At 41.5% G+C, this 18,359-nt stretch overlaps 1 protein-coding gene across 7 annotated transcripts in view; it reads right to left on the reverse strand.

Moving 5' to 3' along the window:
• Positions 1–18,359, reverse strand: part of CLTCL1 (clathrin heavy chain like 1) — a 114,604-nt gene that overhangs the window by 86,664 nt on the left and 9,581 nt on the right. For all 7 annotated transcript variants that reach the window (XM_034949276.4, XM_003814040.5, XM_063603360.1 and 4 more), the window contains exon 2: positions 11,799–12,006. In XM_034949276.4, the coding sequence (XP_034805167.2) occupies positions 11,799–12,006 (208 nt within the window). The remainder of the gene's footprint in view (positions 1–11,798; positions 12,007–18,359) is intronic.

Below are 18,359 nucleotides of genomic sequence, written 5' to 3' on the forward strand. Positions count from 1 at the left end.
AAACCAAAAAATTCATGTAACTCACTATTGTAATATTCTTTTTATTGTGGTAGTTTGGAATTGAACTCAAAATATCTTCAAGGTATGCCTGTATATGGAAATCATATATCTGACAAGGGGTTAATATCCAGAATATATAAAGAATGCCTACAACTCAACAACAAAAAACACAAATAGTCCAGTTAAAAAATGACCCACGTGGAGTGGTTCACACCTGTAATCCTAGCGCTTTGGGAAGCTGAGACGGGATGATCATGTGAGGCCAAGAGTTTAAGACAGCCTGGGCAACATGGCAAGACCCTGTCTCTACAAAGAAAAAATGTTTTTAATTAGCTGGTTGTAGTGGCGCATGCCTATAGTCCTAGCTACTTGGGAGGCTGAGGTAGGAGGATAGCTTGAGTCCAGGAGTTCGAAGTTACAGTCTCTTAAAAAAAAAAAATGGCTACCATTAAAAAGAAAATAATACAAATAACAAGTGTTAGCAAGAATGTGAAAAAATTGGAACCCTGTGCACTACTGAGAATGTAAAATAGTGCAACCACTATAGAAAAGAGATGGCAGTTCCTCAAAAAAATTAAAAATGAATAATGATATGATCCAGTCAATTACTTGTGGGTATAGAATTAAAAGGATTAAAAACAGGTTCCCCAAAAGACATCTGTACACTCACGTTAATAGCGGAATTATTTACAGATCTAGCTTTTTTTGAGGTACTACTATCTCTGAGCTACACAGCTAGAAAAAAAGAGTTAATCTGACTAACTAGTTAGTTAGCCAAGCTACGGAACAACTGATATTATTACAATATTATCATCAATTAGCAAAACTGGTTTTAAACCACAATTTGAGAAATAAGGCTGCTGTTGCTAACAGAAAGTCTTTAATGATATCATGATATACCTGGGCAATAATTAAGATGATTTCTTGAATTCACAAAAAGGAGCTACTCAATGGTGAAATTTCATGCAATTTTTTTTTTTTTTGAGACAGAGTTTCGCTTTTGGGGCCCAAGCTGGAGTGCAATCGGTCGATCTAGGTTCACTGCAACCTCCGCCTCCCGGATTCAAGTGATTCTCCTCTTTCAGCATCCCAAGTAGCTGGGATTATAGGCATACACCAACATGCCCAGCAAATTTTTGTATTTTTAGTAGAGACAGGGTTTCACCATGTTGGCCAGGCTGGTCTCAAACTCCTGACCTCAGGTGATCCACCTACCTTGTGCTCCCAAAGTGCTGGGATTACAGGTGTGAGCCACCGTGCCCGGCCGAAATTTGATACAATTTATATCCAAAACACATGATCAGTAAGATAAAGGCCTGCTGCCATAAAACAGTTCTAAAGTTAGCTATAACTATATTATCAACTTAAATTTAAACTATATAAATTTATAAAACAACTGCTTTTGGACATAATTTAGGTGTGATGTAGTTTTGCTCTCTAGTCAAAATGGTAAATGTTAGACCCTCACTGTCTTCAGGCACTAACAGCTTATGGTAAATGACTTCTAATCAGACTGAACTAAGATGGGAGCTCAAATCCACAAAAAGAAATAAAGAGCACTGGATATGATAAATATGTTGGTTAGTATAAAGATTTCTCTTAATTTCATTAAATAATATCATTTAAAACCACAATAAAACTACAGGTTGTTGAGTTTATAACATATATAGATGCATATATGCATCTTATTTTCTCTTTTTAAATATATTTTATATATTCATATATATGAATGATAAAAATAGCACAACAGAGGGAGGAGGAAATGAAGCTATGCTGGAGTGAAATTTCTGCATTTTAATAGAAGTTAATATTAATAATCTGAAATCATTTGTGATGTTAGGATGCATTTTATAAACCCTACAGCAACCACCATAAAAATACATATACATACACAAAATAGTAAAAAGAAAAATTCAGAAGAATTAAAATGGTATGTTACATTTTAACAAGAAAGGCACAGGGTAGGCAGCTGTGCGCATGTTCCTGGAGCAGCCTATATACACCTTGCCAGAAGTAGGGTTTTTCAAAACAATCAAGAAAACTAACAAATCTTATTTATTTATTTTTACAGACAGGGTCTCACTCTGTTACCTAGGCTGGAGTGCAATGGCACTACCCCAGCTCACTGTAGCCTTGACATAATGGGCTTAGGATGATCCTCCAGCCTCAGACTTCTGAGTAGCTGGAACCACAGACACGTACTACCACACTGGCTAGTTTTTTGTTTTTGTTTTTTAATTTGTAGAGATGGAGTCTCCCTGTGTTGCCCAGGCTGGTCTTGAACTTCTGGTCCCAAGTGATCCTGTCACTTCAGACTCCCAAAGTGCTGGGATTACAGGTATGAGCCACCAGGCCTGACCCAAACCTTAGTTAATGATCAAGAAAAAAACAGAAGACACAAATTATCAAAATTAAGAATGAAAGAGGGCACCACTGCCAACCCCAAAGAAATTAAAAGAAGCGAATATTATGAACAATTTTATGTCAACATACTAGAAGACTTAGATAACCTGGATAAATTCCTAGAAAGACACAAATTACCAAAACTGACACAAGAAAACAGAAAATCTGAACAGATTCACAGCAAGTAAGGAAGTTGAATTTGAAATTTAAAATCTTCCCACAAAGAAAACCCCAGGACCAGAAGGCTTTCACTGTTGAATTCTATCAAATACTCAAAGAAGACAGAAATAAGTCCTTCACAGATTCTTTCAGAATATAGAGGAAGAAGGACCTCATTCTCTAAGGCCAACATTTGCCTAATTACAAAGTCACAAAAGGACATCACAAGAAAAGAAAACTATAGACCAATTATAAAAATAACAGAAAACCCTTAGAATATTAGTGAACAAAATCCAACAACATAAAAAAAACACCATACACCATGACCAAAAGAGATTTACCACAGGAATGCAAGGTTGGCTTAATAGCCAATAATTAATTTATGTAATACACCACACTAATAAAGGACACAAACTATGTGATCATCTCAGTAGACACAGAAAATAGAGGGGAACTTCTCCAACTTGATAAAGGATTTATCTACCCCAAATCCACAGCCAACATCATATTTAATTGTAAAAGGCTAAAAACTCCCCCCTAAGGTCAGAAATAATTCAACGATTTCTGTTCTTGTCACTTCTGTTTAATACTGTACTGGGTATTCTAGCCAATGCAATGTTGAAACAAACAGAATCTGGATTAGAAAGGAAGATGTAAAACTGTCTATTCACAGATAACATGATACAGTATGTAGAAAATGCCAAGGAATCCACTAAAAACTACAAGAATAAGTTTAATAAGTATATAGGATACAGAAAAATATATAAAAATTATTTTATTTCTATATACTAGCAAGAAACAATCCAAAAATAAAACTAAGAAAATAAGTCTGTATATAATAGCATAAAAAAAGAATAAAATACTTGGGAATAAATTTAACAAAGAAGTACAGGATTTGCTCACTGAATATGCAAAACATCACTGAAAGAAATTAAAGATCTAAATAAACAGAGACATTAAATGACTAGAAGACTTAATATTGTCAAGATAGCAATTCTTACCAAATTGATAAATTCAATGTAATCTCTATCAAAGCCCCAGAAGGATTTTTGTAGGAATTCACAAACTAAACCCAAAATTTATGTGGCAATTCAAAGGATCTCGTTTCAAAGAGTTTCAAAAACTATTTTGAAAAACACTAAGTTGGAGTACCAACACTATCTGACTTCCAAATTACCATAAAGCTACAACTATCAAGTAATTGGTGCAAGAATGGGCACAGATCTGGGTCGGGCACAGTGGCTCACACCTGTAATCCCAATATTTTGTGAGGCTGAGGCAGGTGGATTACCTGAGGTCAGGAGTTCAAGACCAGCTTGGCCAACATGGGGAAACCCCATCTCTACTAAGCATACAAAAAACTAGCCAGGCATGGTGGCAGGCACCTGTAATCCCAGCTACTTGGAAGGCTGAGGCAGGAGAATCGCTTGAACCCAGGAGGCAGAGGTTGCAGTGAGCCAAGATTGCGCCCCTGCACTCCAGGCTGGGTGAGAAGAACAAGACTCTGTCACAAAAAAAAAAAAAAAATTAAAACTACAAAACCATAGGCTAAGCACTCTTAGCTATGACTCCAAAAGCATGATCCATTAAAGAAAAAAAAATAGGTAAGTTGGGCTTCATCAAAATTAGTAAGTTTTGCCCTTCAAAACATATCCTATGGTTTGAATGTTTTTTGTTCTCTCCAAAATGCATGCTGAAACTTCATCCCCAAGTGTTGGGAGATGGAGCCTTTTGGGAGGCAAGCCCTCATGTTCTCACAAAAGAGCTTGATGGAGGGACTTAGGTTCCTTTTTGCCCTTCTGTCACAGTGTTCCTCCCCTCCAGAGGATGCAGCAACAGGGGCCATCTTGGAAGTGGAGTGTGAACCCTTAACAGACACACTATCTGGTAGCATCTTAATCTTGGACTTCCCAGCCTCCAGAACTATGAGAAATAAATTTCTATTCTTTATAGATTTCCCAGTGTCAGCCATTTCATTATAGCAGCACAAACAGACTAAGACAAGATGTCATTAGGAGAATGAAAAGACAAGGTACAGACTGGGAGAAAATATATGTAAATCACATAGCTGATAAACTATGTATATCCAGAATATATAAAGAACTCTTATAATTCAATAATAAGATGGACAACACAATTAAGAACTGGGCAAAATATTTAAATAGACATTTCTCAGAAAATATATATAAATGGTTAATAATCATATTTAAAAATAAAAGATATTTAACATAATTAGGCATTAGAGAAATACAAATTAAAACTGCAAAATGCTAGTACACAACCACTGGAATTGCTGTAATAAAAAAGATAGTATCAAGTGTTGGCATGGATGTGTGGAGAAACTGGCATCCTCATACATTGCTGATGGGTACATAAAATGAGACAGTCACTTTGGAAAACAGTTGGGCAGTTTCTTAAAAAGCTAAACAGGGCCAGGTGCGGTGGCTCATGCCTGTAATTCCAGCAATTTGGGAGGCCAACGCAGGTGGATCACAAGGTCAGATCAAGACCATCCTGGCCAACATGGTGAAACCTCGTCTCTACTAAAAATACAAAAATTAGCCAGGCGTGGCGGCACATACCTGTAGTCCCAGCTACTCGGGAGGCTGAGGCAGGAGAATTGCTTGAACCCAGGAGGTGGAGGCTGCAGTGAGCCGCGATAGCGCCATTGCACTCCAGCCTGGGTGACAGAGCAAGACTCCTCAAAAAAAAAAAAAAAAAAAAAGAAGAAAAAAAGCTAAACAGGCCGGTAGTGGTGGCTCACGCCTGTAATCCCAGCACTTTGGGAGGCCAGGGGGGTGGATCATGAGGTCAGGACTTCAAGACCAGCATGGCTGAGATGGTGAAACCCCGTCCCTACAAAAAACACAAAAATTAGCCAGGCGCAATGGCAGGTGCCTGTAATCCCAGCTACTTGGGAGGCTGAGGCAGGAGAATCACTTGAACCTGGGCAGCAGAGGTTACAGTGAGCCAATATCACGCCATTGCACTCCAGCCTGGATGGGCGATAGAGTGAGACTCCATCTAAAAAAAAAAGCTAAACAAATTTACCATATGATCCAGCAATTCTACTCCACCCAAGAGAAATGAAAATATATGTCCACATGCACACATATGTTTATTGCAGCACCATTTACAATAGCAAAGACATGGAACCAACCCAAATGCCCATCAGTGATGGACTGGAAAATGTGGTACATATACACCACGGAATACTATGCAGCCACAAAAAGAAATGAGATCATGTCCTTTGCAGGGACATGGATGAAGCTGGAAGCCATCATCCTCAGCAAACTAACACAGGAACAGAAAACCAAACACTGCATGTTCTCACTCATAAGTGGGAGTTGAACAAGTGAACACATGGACACAGCGAGGGGAACAACACATACCAGGCCTGTCAGGGGAGTGGGGGGCGAAGAGAGGGAGAGCATCAGGACAAAGTTAATGTATGCAGGGCTTAAAACCTAGAGGATGGGTTGATAGGGGAAGCAAACTACCATGGCACATGTATACCTATGTAATAAACCTGCATGTTCTGCACATGTATCCTGGAACTTAAAGTAAAATAAAAAAAAAAAAAGAAATTGCAGAACAACAACAACAAAGAAAATATGTCCACACAAAGACTTGTCAGTGAGCATTGATAGCAGCAATATTCTTAATAGCTAAAAACTGGAAACAATCCAAATGTCCATCAACTGGTGAATGGAAAAACAAAATGTGGCATATCCATACAATGAAACACTATTAGACAATAAAAAGGAACAAACTACTGATACATGTTATAACATGGATGGACCTCAAAAACACTATGCTAGGTAAAGGAAGCCAGATGTAAAAGACTACATATTGTATGATTCCATTTATTTGAATTGTCTACAAGAAAGTCTGTTGAGGAAGAAAGCAGATGAGTTGCTGCCTCGGGCCGGGAGTAGGAGTGAGAATGGTTCTAAACAGGCATGAGGAAACTTTCTGGGGTTGCAGACATGTTCCAAAACTGTATTGTAGAGATGATTCCACAACTCTATGAATTCACTAAAAATCACCGAGAAGGAGTGAATGTTGGTCGGGCACAGTGGCTCATGCCTGTAATCCCAGCACTTTGGGAGGCTGAGGCAGGTGGATCACAAGGTCAGGAGATCGAGACCATCCTGGCTAACATGGTGAAACCCCGTCTCTACTAAAAATACAAAAAATTAGCTGGGTGTGATGGTGGGCACCTGTAGTCCCAGCTACTCGGGAGGCTGAGGCAGGAGAATGGTGTGAACCCGGGAGGCAGAGGTTGCAGTGAGCCAAGACCATGCCACTGCACTCCAGCCTGGGCAACAGAGCGAGACTCCAACTCAAAAAAAAAAAAAAAAGAATAAGTGAATGTTATGGTATGTAAATTATACTTGAAAAAAGCAGACAAAGAAAGATATATAAAAAAAATCTGGACCAAAAATTCTTGGTGGTACGCTGTCAGGATGGGGGTACCTTTTAGTGTCAAGCAGCCTTAGATCACAGAGGAAATTTCTTCTAGCTTGAAAACTTGTCAAGTTGTCCTTAGCCTGGTTTAAATGAACATGTGTTTATGAGGCACAAAATATTCAGCATCACTAAAAGGACCAAAAAAGGACCAGCCTTCTTTGGGAAATACTTCAGGTCAGACTTAAGTAGTCTAGGTGAGGAGGGGGCCTCCAGGGGGTGCCATTCCCCCTCTTCTATCCCCCACTGAGCTCAGTGCCAACTCTGCCGCACAGATACTAGATTAGCCTATACTCCATCTACTTCTAAAAATTAAGAGAAAAAAGGTAAAGTTTGTAAAAAGAGATACATATAAATACTGAAAAGGTAATGTGATATGGTTTGGTTCTGTGTCCCCACTCAAATCTCATCTCAAGTTGTAGTTCCCAGTGTTGGAGAGGGACCTGGTGGGAGGTGACTGGATCATGGAGGCAGATTTCCCCCTTGCTGTTCTGGTGATAGTGAGTGAGTTCTCACGAGATCTGATGGGTATAAGTGTGTGTGTGGCTACTCTGGACACACTGCCTGTGGGTTAGCCCTGCTCTGCAAGGAGCAGTTAAAAAAAAGTGTGTGTGTATGGCACTCCCCATTTTGTTTTCTCTCTACTGCTCCGCTACGGTAAGACATGCTTGCTTCCCCTTCACCTTCTGCCATGATTATAAGTTTCCTCAGGCCTCCTAGCCAAGCTTCCTACATAGCCTATGGAACTGTGAGTCAATTCAACCTCTTTTCTTCATAAATTATCCTGTCTCAGGTAGTTCTTTATAGCAGTGTGAGAACGGACCAACACACAATGTTTCATAATAAAATTGACAATATCACACCTGGGCCAGTAATGCAAGGTATCTGCCAACTTTCCCTATAAAAGGACATAAAAGACCTCTGTCTGTTTTGTTTTGTTTTTACAACTCCTCATAAAAACTATTCTTGGCCAAGTGAGGTGGCTCACATCAGTAGTCTCAGGACTTTGGAAGGCTAAGGTGAGAGGATCATTTTAGGCCAGGAGTTTGAGATCAGCCTGGGCAACATAGTCAGATACCATCTCTACAAAAAATGTTTAAACATTAGCTGGGCATGGTGGCACATGCCTGTAGTCCTAGCTACTTCGGAGGCTGATGCAGGAGGATCGTTTGAGCCCAGGAGTTCAAGGCTACAGTGAGCCATGATCACATCACTGCATTCCTGCCTGGATGACAGAGAGAGACCTGATCTTAAAACAAACAAATAAAAAACATTCCTAGTTCAGGAGCAAAAAGCAGACCGTTTGCCAATCCCTCAGTTAAGGTGTTCCACTAAAATCACAAGCAACAGATGAGTAATTCTGCCACCACTTCATGCTCTTTAAGTCAAAGGCAAAATGTATCTGGTTTTAAAGAATTCACCACAAATCCGTCAGCAAAGAAAGTATGAACAGAGACTGGGTACTGGGTAAGTGAATCTGCTCCAGGCTTCTCCAGAAAGCCGGGCAATGACGTGGGCTGAGTATCTCTGAGCACTTGGGAGTTCACGGCCAGGCATGAGGACAGGCTGCAATGGTGTCCCTTTTAATTTTTTTTGAGACGGAGTTTCGCTCTTTTTTGTTTGTTTGTTTGAGACAGAGTTTCGCTCTTGTTGCCCAGGCTAGAGTGCAATAGCACGATCTTGGCTCACTGCAACCTCTGCCTCCCGGGTTCAAGTGATTCTCCCGCCTCAGCCTCCCGAGTAACTGAGATTACAGGTGCACGCCACCACGCCCAGCTAATTTTTGTATTTTTAGTAGAGAGGAGGTTACTCCACGTTCGTCAGGCTGGTCTCGAACTCATGACCTCCAGGTGATCTGCCTGCCTCGGCCTCCCAAAGTGTTGGGATTACAGGCGTGAGCCACCACGCCCGGCCTTAATTTAATTTAATATTATTTTTAGGGACAGGGTCTTGCTCTGTCACCCAGCCTGAATGCAGTGGCACGATAATAGCTCACTACAACTTCGAACTCCTGGGCTCAAGTAATTCTCCAGCCTTGGCCTCCCAAAGCACTGGGATTACAGACATGAGCCACCTGGCCTAGCCCTTTTTGTAAAGGGAGGTCCGAGAGCTGCTTCACGAGCCCCCTTCCAATCACAAAACTTCACCAGCCAAAATGGGAAAAATCTGTGAGATACAAGGTGCGGGCCCCCCACCCCACACCCTGTATTTCTGCACTGGATCCTTGAAGCTAGTCAAGGTGTGTGATATGGCAGAGGACTCTGAGGAGCTCACTTACAAATCAATCATCTCCATCAACCAATCACTATACAAACAACTCTTTCTTCAAAGACAGTTTGCTCATTTTGGTGTAGGGCCTTGAAAACACACTGTACATCCTCCACTTGTCAACGATTTGTACTACAATGATCTGAGATTTTACTGCTACAGAATTAGCAGCAAAAATAAGATAAAGCCTTAAAATTATGCCCCTTTTTGGTTCCAGAGTCTTACACTTCCCCACGGAAAAGAAAACAAGACTCAACATGTTATAGTTGAAGTGATCTATATGACCATTAAGAACGAAAATAAAAAGCAGCAGCCCCTGCCACCTGGAAGCTGGCCTGGCAATCACAGCAAGGCCACGCTGCTCTCCTGATGGACATAAACCACCTTGGAGAACACCAGCCTCAGGCAAGGGCCCTCTGAGACCACGATCAAGTGAGACACAGCAAGCACAGAAAAAACAAGATTACTGCGCAACTCACAAAATACCAACACGCCTCTCTTTCAGCTAAAATGAGTGACTGCTACTTCTTTACCCATTATAGCTTTAATCTCACTCTAGTCTTCCCTCCCTAATAGATGAAATTTATTGAGATACACAATCATAAAAATTACCCCCACTTGCTGCCAACATCCAATCTACAGCAAACCCCTGCTTCCTTAGACTACCCCCTAAATCATCCAACCAAAGCCCAAATCCTATAAAAGGCTCTACCACCTTCTTACTGAGACACTTCCTAGTTCCCCATGGCGTGTGTTCTCTCCCACTGCAACAGTAAACCCACCTTCTTCAACTGCAAGTGTGTTCCTGGTGGTCTTTGGCTGGAAGGGATTGACAATATCTAACTATTGCGTTATCTTTACTCCCCGACTCCACACCACAACACACACACACACACCCTAGGAGCTCCGCACTGCACATTGTTAAAGAGAACTGTACCAGAAAACCAGGAAGATTAAAATGCAGATCATTTCTGAGACCTGCTGAAAACACTAAACAGCAAACAAAACCGCAAACAACATGCTAAATAAGGCCTCTCAAAAGTACTACAACAAGGCTGGGTACAGTGGCTCATGCCTATAATCCAAGCACTTTGAGAGGCCAAGGCAGGAGGATCACTTGAGGCCAGGAGCTCAAGACCAGCCTGAACAACATGGTGGGACCCCCTTCTCTACAAATATTTTTTTAAGTACTACAACAACATAAAATGCAGAAAAGGGCGACACTGCAAGGCAAATATTCCATCAAAAAGAGCCAAGGGGTAAGTGACAAAGTAAGAGACAGATAAAAGCATCATTAATATCCCATAATTGTAATAATTTCTAACCAAAATCATTTATACTGCTTACACTATATGTTCAAATAATTACTTTGACAAGATTACAAGGGAAAAGGTAGGGTTGGTAATAGAACAAAGATCCTTTCAAATAAAAGAATTTCAGTTATTTCTTTTTAAATAGAAAGGTCTTAACTTTCAGATGTCCTTCTACCTACTGAAATGACCAAGTAGACACTATTTCTGTAATAAAATAGAAGCCTAGGCAAAGCTAATATTTGGCATTCACAAATTTTACCTCCAGAAACAGTTTTTGCTTTTCTTTGTTTCTTTTTTTTTTTTTTTTTTGAGACCGATTTTTGCTCTTGTTGTCCAGGCTGGAGTGCAATGGCGCGATCTCTGCTCACCGCAACCTCCACCTCCTGGGTTCAAGAGATTCTCCTCAGCCTTCCTGAGGAGCTGGGATTACAGGCATGCGCCACCACGCCCAGCTAATTTTTTGTATTTTTAATAGAGATGGGGTTTCTCCATGTTGGTCAGGCTAGTCTTCGAACTCCCAACCTCAGGTGATCTGCCTGCCTCGGCCTCCCAAAGTGCTGGGATTACAGGCATGGGTCACTGCGCCCGGCCCAGTTTTTGCTTTTCAAAGTAAGTGATACTGCATTTCACACAAAACATTAAGTCTACTGCATACATAATCCTTTTATTTGCCAAATGAAGGCAATATAAGAAGATTCTATATTTTTCAAGATAACTAGAAGGCTTTAAACACCCAAGACTCCCTGATTTCAAGGAAGTAAAATTCTATTAATTATCAGCTCCTCTATCATTGATGTGTTTCACAGGAGGAAAACCCCCGAGCCTGTGTCGTCGGATGACCGGAAGCACCACTGCAGCAGGCCCTCAGGCAAGGGGGCCACACAGCCTTCCTGGGAAACATGCACAGTGCTGTTGTGCGTTCCTAGTCGCATGAAGACAAAGGCCTGGGCATTTTCTTCCTCTCGGTGTGTCTGGCGCTGTGGGTGATGTTACCAAGAAGCTCTGGTGCTCAGGGGCCTCTTACTAGGGCACACTAAACATAACTTTTGCTAAAACTTTTGGAATTAAGTTGAATACTATTGATGAACACTTTGCCATGAGCTTAGTGACACTTGTTCAATATTTAAGGTAACAAAGCAGTTAAAATGAGGTAAGATTCCTTTCTAACAATCCCATCAGGTTTACCTTTCAGAGCTATCACCTTAGAGGCTGGATTCATGATGGCACTCTCTGCAGAGATAGGCCGTCGGATCGGAGCCATTGGGTCACTCATGTCAATGATCGTGACCTGTGCCTGCTCACCAACTTTCTCTCGGATACATATGAACTTGTCAGATTCCATGGTCAGTGTGCTGAATCCAATGTTAGCTGGATTAATTCCAAGGTTTTGGAGCTAAACAGAAAAAAAGCATTTGATTAAATTTTTTCCCTCTGAAATGGACTGACTGTAGCCAAAGGCAAAAGAGGAGAAGTTAAATAAAATTTAGAAAAAAGTTAACATTAGGTAAACACTTGAAGGAAACATTAGCTTGCTTTTCTACGCCTGTAATAGATCCACCCAAGCCTGTGAATCAACTCTCAAGGGGATTACCAACCCACAGTGGAGATAAGACATGTGCAGGATGACACTAGGCAGTGTCAAGGATGCCACAAGTGATACAGACAGGAGGAGATGAGTTGGGGGTGAACTCCCAAAGAACACCATCAGATAAGGTGTCACAGATAAGCCCACCACTGAGGAGAGCTTTGGGAGGAAGGAGGTCTTGGAGAGGTGAAGGCGAGGGAAGTGGAAGGGAAAAAGGGAGGAAACACAAAACCTGATTTCTCCAAAAGGCAAGAAAAAAGAACTGGCCAAAAGTTTTTGCTTAAACATTTCCCTAGATATCATCAAATCTGTCTACATCTGACTTGAAAGAATTTCTAAGTCAGTGTGAATACTTCCTGGAGAGTCTGGGGTTAATAAGAAAGTCAGCAGGTTTGGCACATCTTCCAGGGCCGATGGACTGCTACTACTGTGTAAACTGAAACCAAGCACCTTTCTCCAAAGGCCATCTTATACGCAGTGCCTGGGCTAAATCAAGACCTGTTAATGGGATAAGCTTCAATGAAAACCTCTGGGAAAACACATACTCAATAAATGTTTATCACTCCCACAAAGCACCAAGCTTATTTCTATAAATTTCTCTGCTCTGACCTACCTACAAGACACCTTTATTTACTTATTTACTTATTTATTTATTTATTTTTTGAGCCGGAGTCTCGCTCTGTTGCCCAGGCTGGAGTGCAGTGGTGCGATCTCGGCTCACTGCAAGCTCCACCTTCCGGGTTCACGCCATTCTCCTGCCTCAGCCTCCCAAGTAGCTGGGACTTCAGGCGCCCGCCACCACGCCTGGCTATTTTTTGTATTTTTTTTTAGTAGAGACGGGGTTTCACCGTGTTAGCCAGGATGGTCTCAATCTCCTGACCTCGTGATCCACCCTCCTCGGCCTCCCAAAGCGCTGGGATTACAGGCGTGAGCCACCGCGTCTGGTCGACACCTTTATTTTTAAACACTGTTCTGTTCAGCCCCAATTCTACTGCTACTGATTGGACCACTTAACATCTGTTACCTTGTGTAACCTTGAAGAGGCTCACACTAGCAACAAAGATCATGGACCGCTGCGTTAAAATCACACCACCCTTTGGAAGGAACACAAGTGAGACTGTTCATACTGAGAGTATAATTCAGGACGGTGCCTTGTTTGTCTTTTGTAGCAGAGTCTAGCACATACTGGATGTTCCAGCTGCTGAGTGGAGCAGGCTACAGGACAACAAGTCACCTCATCTCATCTTCCTGTTAACCCACTGAGACAAGCATCTCAAACACACTTTACACTTGGGAAAAACAAAGTGTTGGGGTTAAGAAATCTTTCAGAAATTACAAAGCTGATTAATGATGGAGCCAGGTATAATAAAGCCTGTGTTCTGACCACAATACTGAGTTGTTTGAAATTCATATTCCATTTTAACACAGAAAAGATAAACTAAGTGGTGATTATGTTCCCAAATGAGTCCACCAAAACAAACAAAAACACATATAACAGCAAAAAAACAAAACGTTACTTCATAACTGTAGTGAAATAATTTTTTAAAAAATAGAACTTGCCAATTGATATTGCCATTATTACAAGAAAGTCCCTTCATGTTCCAACGTTGGGTTATAGCAAGGAAAATAATGCTAGGAGTGGTTTATTAAGCATAGGAAAAACCTAAGTATTTTTCCTGTTCTCACACATCACTCAACACAAGACTGCCAACGCCAGATGTGGGGGGGTTTCTCCAGCAGACACTACCTAGATATCCTACAATTTAATTCAATTCTGACAATATCTACCTGGAAATAGTATCAGATCCCACAGGTTGAGGGCTCAGTCCCATAAGACTGACTACACTTCAGACACTAATCGCAAGCCCCAGGCTGTGGCCTGTACTTCTGACCATCCAGCTATAAAGCAGGGTTCCCATGACCTTCTTCCTGGGTTTGACTAATTTGTTGGAGTGGCTAACAGAACTCAAGGAAACACATTTCTCATTTATTACAAGGGATATTACAAAGGATACTGATGAACCGCCAGATGGAAGAGGCGCATAGAGAAAGGCGCGAGGGGTGTCCTTGCCTCTTCCAGCACACCGCTCTTCAGGGACCTCCATGTGTTCAGCTATCATGGAGCTCCCGACATCTATCTACACATCAGCACCACATTATTTCATTTATGGAGGTTTTGTAACATCTGGTAGGGCCTGCCGTCCTCAGCACTTGTTACTTTTGGAATTTTCTTAGGTATTATATTGCTTAACATTTTGTAAGTCTAAAAAAAAATTCAAGCCCCAAAATAAGAATATGGGGGTCATTTGTGGCAGGCGAAGTCATGAAACTGGACGGAAGCACCAAGAGAGACCGTGAAAAGTGAGAGAATGGTTTGGAAGCCCAGGGCACAGAGCCCCAGGACACACCAAGGCTTAGAAGGCAGGCAGAAGAGCAGCCCATGAAGATGGACATAATTTACTTAAGTAAAGTTAACATATTTAAGTAAACCAAGAATAAAAGATAACAGAAGCCCCATAAGCACAACCACTGATACTTAGTAAACCAGGAAACCACATTATCACAACCAAAGAAAACCTCCCAGTCTCACCACCTTTTTCACAAATGAGCCATGTTCAAATTCCATCATCCTCTCCTAGTTTAGTTCCCTGCTGGCGTATACAACAACATCCAAGGTCATAAATTCCTGGAGGACATAGATCAGATTAGTGGGGTTTTTGTTTTGCTTTGTTTTTGAGACGGAGTCTAGCCCTGTCCCCCAGGCTGGAGTGCAGTGGCGTGATCTCGGCTCACTGCAACATCCACCTCCCGGGTTCAAGCGATTCTCCAGCCTCAGCCTCCTGGGTAGCTGGGATTACAGGCACTCACCACCACGCCCAGCTATTTTTTGTATTTTTAGTAGAAACGGGGTTTCACCATGTTGGCCAGGCTAGTCTCGAACTCCTGACTTGTGGTGATCCACCTGCCTTGGCCTCCCAAAGTGCTGGGATTACAGGCTTGAGCCACCACAACTGGACAGATTAGTGTTATTTACTCTGTCTGCAATTAATAGAAAAATCCTGAAAAATAGAATAATATAAATGCCCTAGAAGTTACAGTATTTATGTATTTATTTATTTATTTGAGACAGTCTCGCTGCGACACCCATCCTGGAGTGCAATGGCACAATCTTGGTTCACTGCAACCTCCGCTTCCCGAGTTCCAGCAATTTTCCTGCCTCACCCTCCCGAGTAGCTGGGACTACAGGCATGCGCCACCACGCTCGGCTAATTTTTGTAATTTTTAGTAGAGACGGGGTTTCACCATATTGGCTAGGCTGGTCTCGAACTCCTGACCTCAAGTAATTTGCTTGCCTTGGCCTCCCAAAGTGCTAGGATTTACAATATTTATTAACAAAACAGAGGACAGTGGGATTCCAGAAGATAAGACTGCTGCATCTGAGGTTTCCCCTCCAAATTCTACAACATTATCCATCAGATTTGTAAGCCCTTTGAAAAGAAAAACATGAATACCTGCAATCAATATGGGCTCACTAAGAAGTCATGCCAAACCAATCTAATTTTCTTGAAGCCAAGTAAATGTGATAGAATAAATCTTCATTTCAGCAAAGTATCTGGCTTACCTCTGCTGAGGTAGCCAAAGTAACTTTCACGGATAATCAATCCCTTACCCCAAGCCTTTTATCTGTGGCATGCTTATAGAATAGAGAGCCTTGCGCTTTGTGTTATTCATATTTACTTAATCTCTTGTTTCTTCTCAGAGTCAAATTCATTTTGAATCCATCAAAACATTTAGCACATGAAAGCCCAAACAATGTATGAAACAAAAGACTCTTGGAATGAGGTAGAAAAGCATGAGGTGAGCTTGTGTCCACAGCTGAACTGCACCTCAGTGGTGCTGGCCACATGGATCTGTCTGTCTGCTGCCAGGGCCCAGAGCTCTGACCTTAATCATCTGCTAGTCAATACTCTGAATAATGACTCTAACCAAAGTCATACACAGGGACTGTTTTATCGGCTAAGGTTATGCTTTGAGACTGTCAATATACTAGAGTAACAATCAGAATCTTAACAGATTTGAAAGGACTATGAAATTAAAAAGATAAATGTACACAAATAAAATACTACATTTGTGTTAAGTATAAAAAAAAAGATCAAAGCTTGCTTCAAAAAGCAGCTCTAATACATAAAATGTCAACCAAATGCAATGCATAGGCCTTCTTTGGATGCTGATTCAAATAAAGCATTTGAGACAAACAGAGAAACAACACTGACAAGATACTGGATGATACTGAGAAACTACTGATTTTTTTTTTTTAGGTGTGATGTTATTAGAGTTAAAAAATAAAGAATTATTAGTGTATATCAATGGATGAATAGATAAGCAAAATGTGTTATACACATGCAACAGGATTATTATTCAGCCTTAAAAAGGAAGGAAATTCTGACACATGCTACAACATGAATGAACCTTGAGGTCATTATGCTAAGTAAAAAAAAACCAAGGTCTGGTGAGATGGCTCACGCCTGTAATCCCAGCACTTTGGGAGGCTGAGGCGGGTGGGTCGCTTGAGGTCAGGAGATCGAGACCAGCCTGGCCAACACGGTGAAACCCTGTCTCTACCAAAAATACAAAAATTAGCCAGGCATAGTGGCGGGCGCCTGTAATCCCAGCTACTTGGGAGGCGGAGGCAGGAGAATCACCTGAACCCAGGAGGTGGAGGTTGCAGTGTGCTGAGATTGTGCCACTGTACTCCAGCCTGGGCAACAGAGCGAGACTCCATCTCAAAAAAAAAAAAAAGACAGTCACACAAAAAGACAAATATTGTATGATTCCATTTATATCCAGTATGTAGAAGAGTCAAATCTATAGAGACAAAAAGTAGATGGGGTTGGGGGGAGGAGTGTGAATGGGGAGTCATTTCTTAACAGGTATGGAGCACCCATTTTACAAGATGAAAAGAGTTGTGGGCCGGGCGCGGCGGCTCACACCTGTAATCCCAGCACTCTGGGAGGCCGAGGCGGGCAGATCACGAGGTCAGGAGATCGAGACCATCCTGGCTAACACAGTGAAACCCTGTCTCTACTAAAAAAAATACAAAAAAATTAGCCAGGCATGGTGGCGGGTGCCTGTAGTCCCAGCTACTCAGGAGGCTGAGGCAGGAGAATGGCGTGAACCCAGGAGGCAGAGCTTGCAGTGAGCCGAGATTGCACCACTGCACTCTAGCCTGGGCGACACAGCGAGACCCCGTCTCAAAAAAAAAAAAAAAAAAGAAAAGAGTTTTGGAGATGGATGGTGGTGATGGCTGCACAACAATTTGAATGTACTTAATATCGCTAAAATGTACACCTAAAAATGGTTAAGATGATAAATTTTATGTTATGTATATTTTACCACAATTTTAAAACTTGGAAAAAAATAACAAAGAGTTCTCTCTTGGTGACACATCCTAAAGTGTTTAAGGATAAAACAAGATGTCTGGAATTGGCCTCAATAAAATTTGGCAGTGATCGGAGACGTAAGTAAAACAAAGCTGGCCACGTATTGGTAAGCAATCATTCTTGGTCTTGTCGACCTATCTGGATTTTCCGGCTTTAGCAGAATAGGACTGGATGCTCTCCAGACAGAGCAGTGCACTTAAGTGGGCCTGGGTTTTCTAAATTGTCCTTTTGTTCTCAGTTTGGGGATCAATGTTGGGTTAACACGGTGACATTCTGATTTCAACTCCAAATACCAAGAATTGGTAATCCTGAATAATTTGTATCCAATCTCTTGAGCATAGTGGGTTCTTAAATAATAGTAGCTGAGTCAAGTTCCTTATTTAAGAGCGTACATACACATGTATGGCATTTGAAAAAGGTAAAAGTCCCTCACAAATAAGACAGTGTTTTAACAACTGAGAAGAGTGGATCCAAAAATAAGATAAAGACTATTAGAATCAGATTAAATTAAGACAGTAGTTCTCAACCAGGAGTGCTATTCTGCATTCTTCAGAAATGGGAAAGGGGCGGCCGGGCACGGTGGATCACGCCTATAATCCTAGCACTTTGGGAGGTCGAGGTGGGCAGATCATAAGGTCAAGAGATGGAGACCATCCTGGCCAATATGGTGAAACCCCGTCTCTACTAAAAACACAAAAATTAGCCAGGCATGGTGGCGTG

The sequence above is a fragment of the Pan paniscus genome, chromosome 23 (genome assembly GCF_029289425.2).
Source record: "Pan paniscus chromosome 23, NHGRI_mPanPan1-v2.0_pri, whole genome shotgun sequence".
NCBI classification, from domain to species: domain Eukaryota; kingdom Metazoa; phylum Chordata; class Mammalia; order Primates; family Hominidae; genus Pan; species Pan paniscus.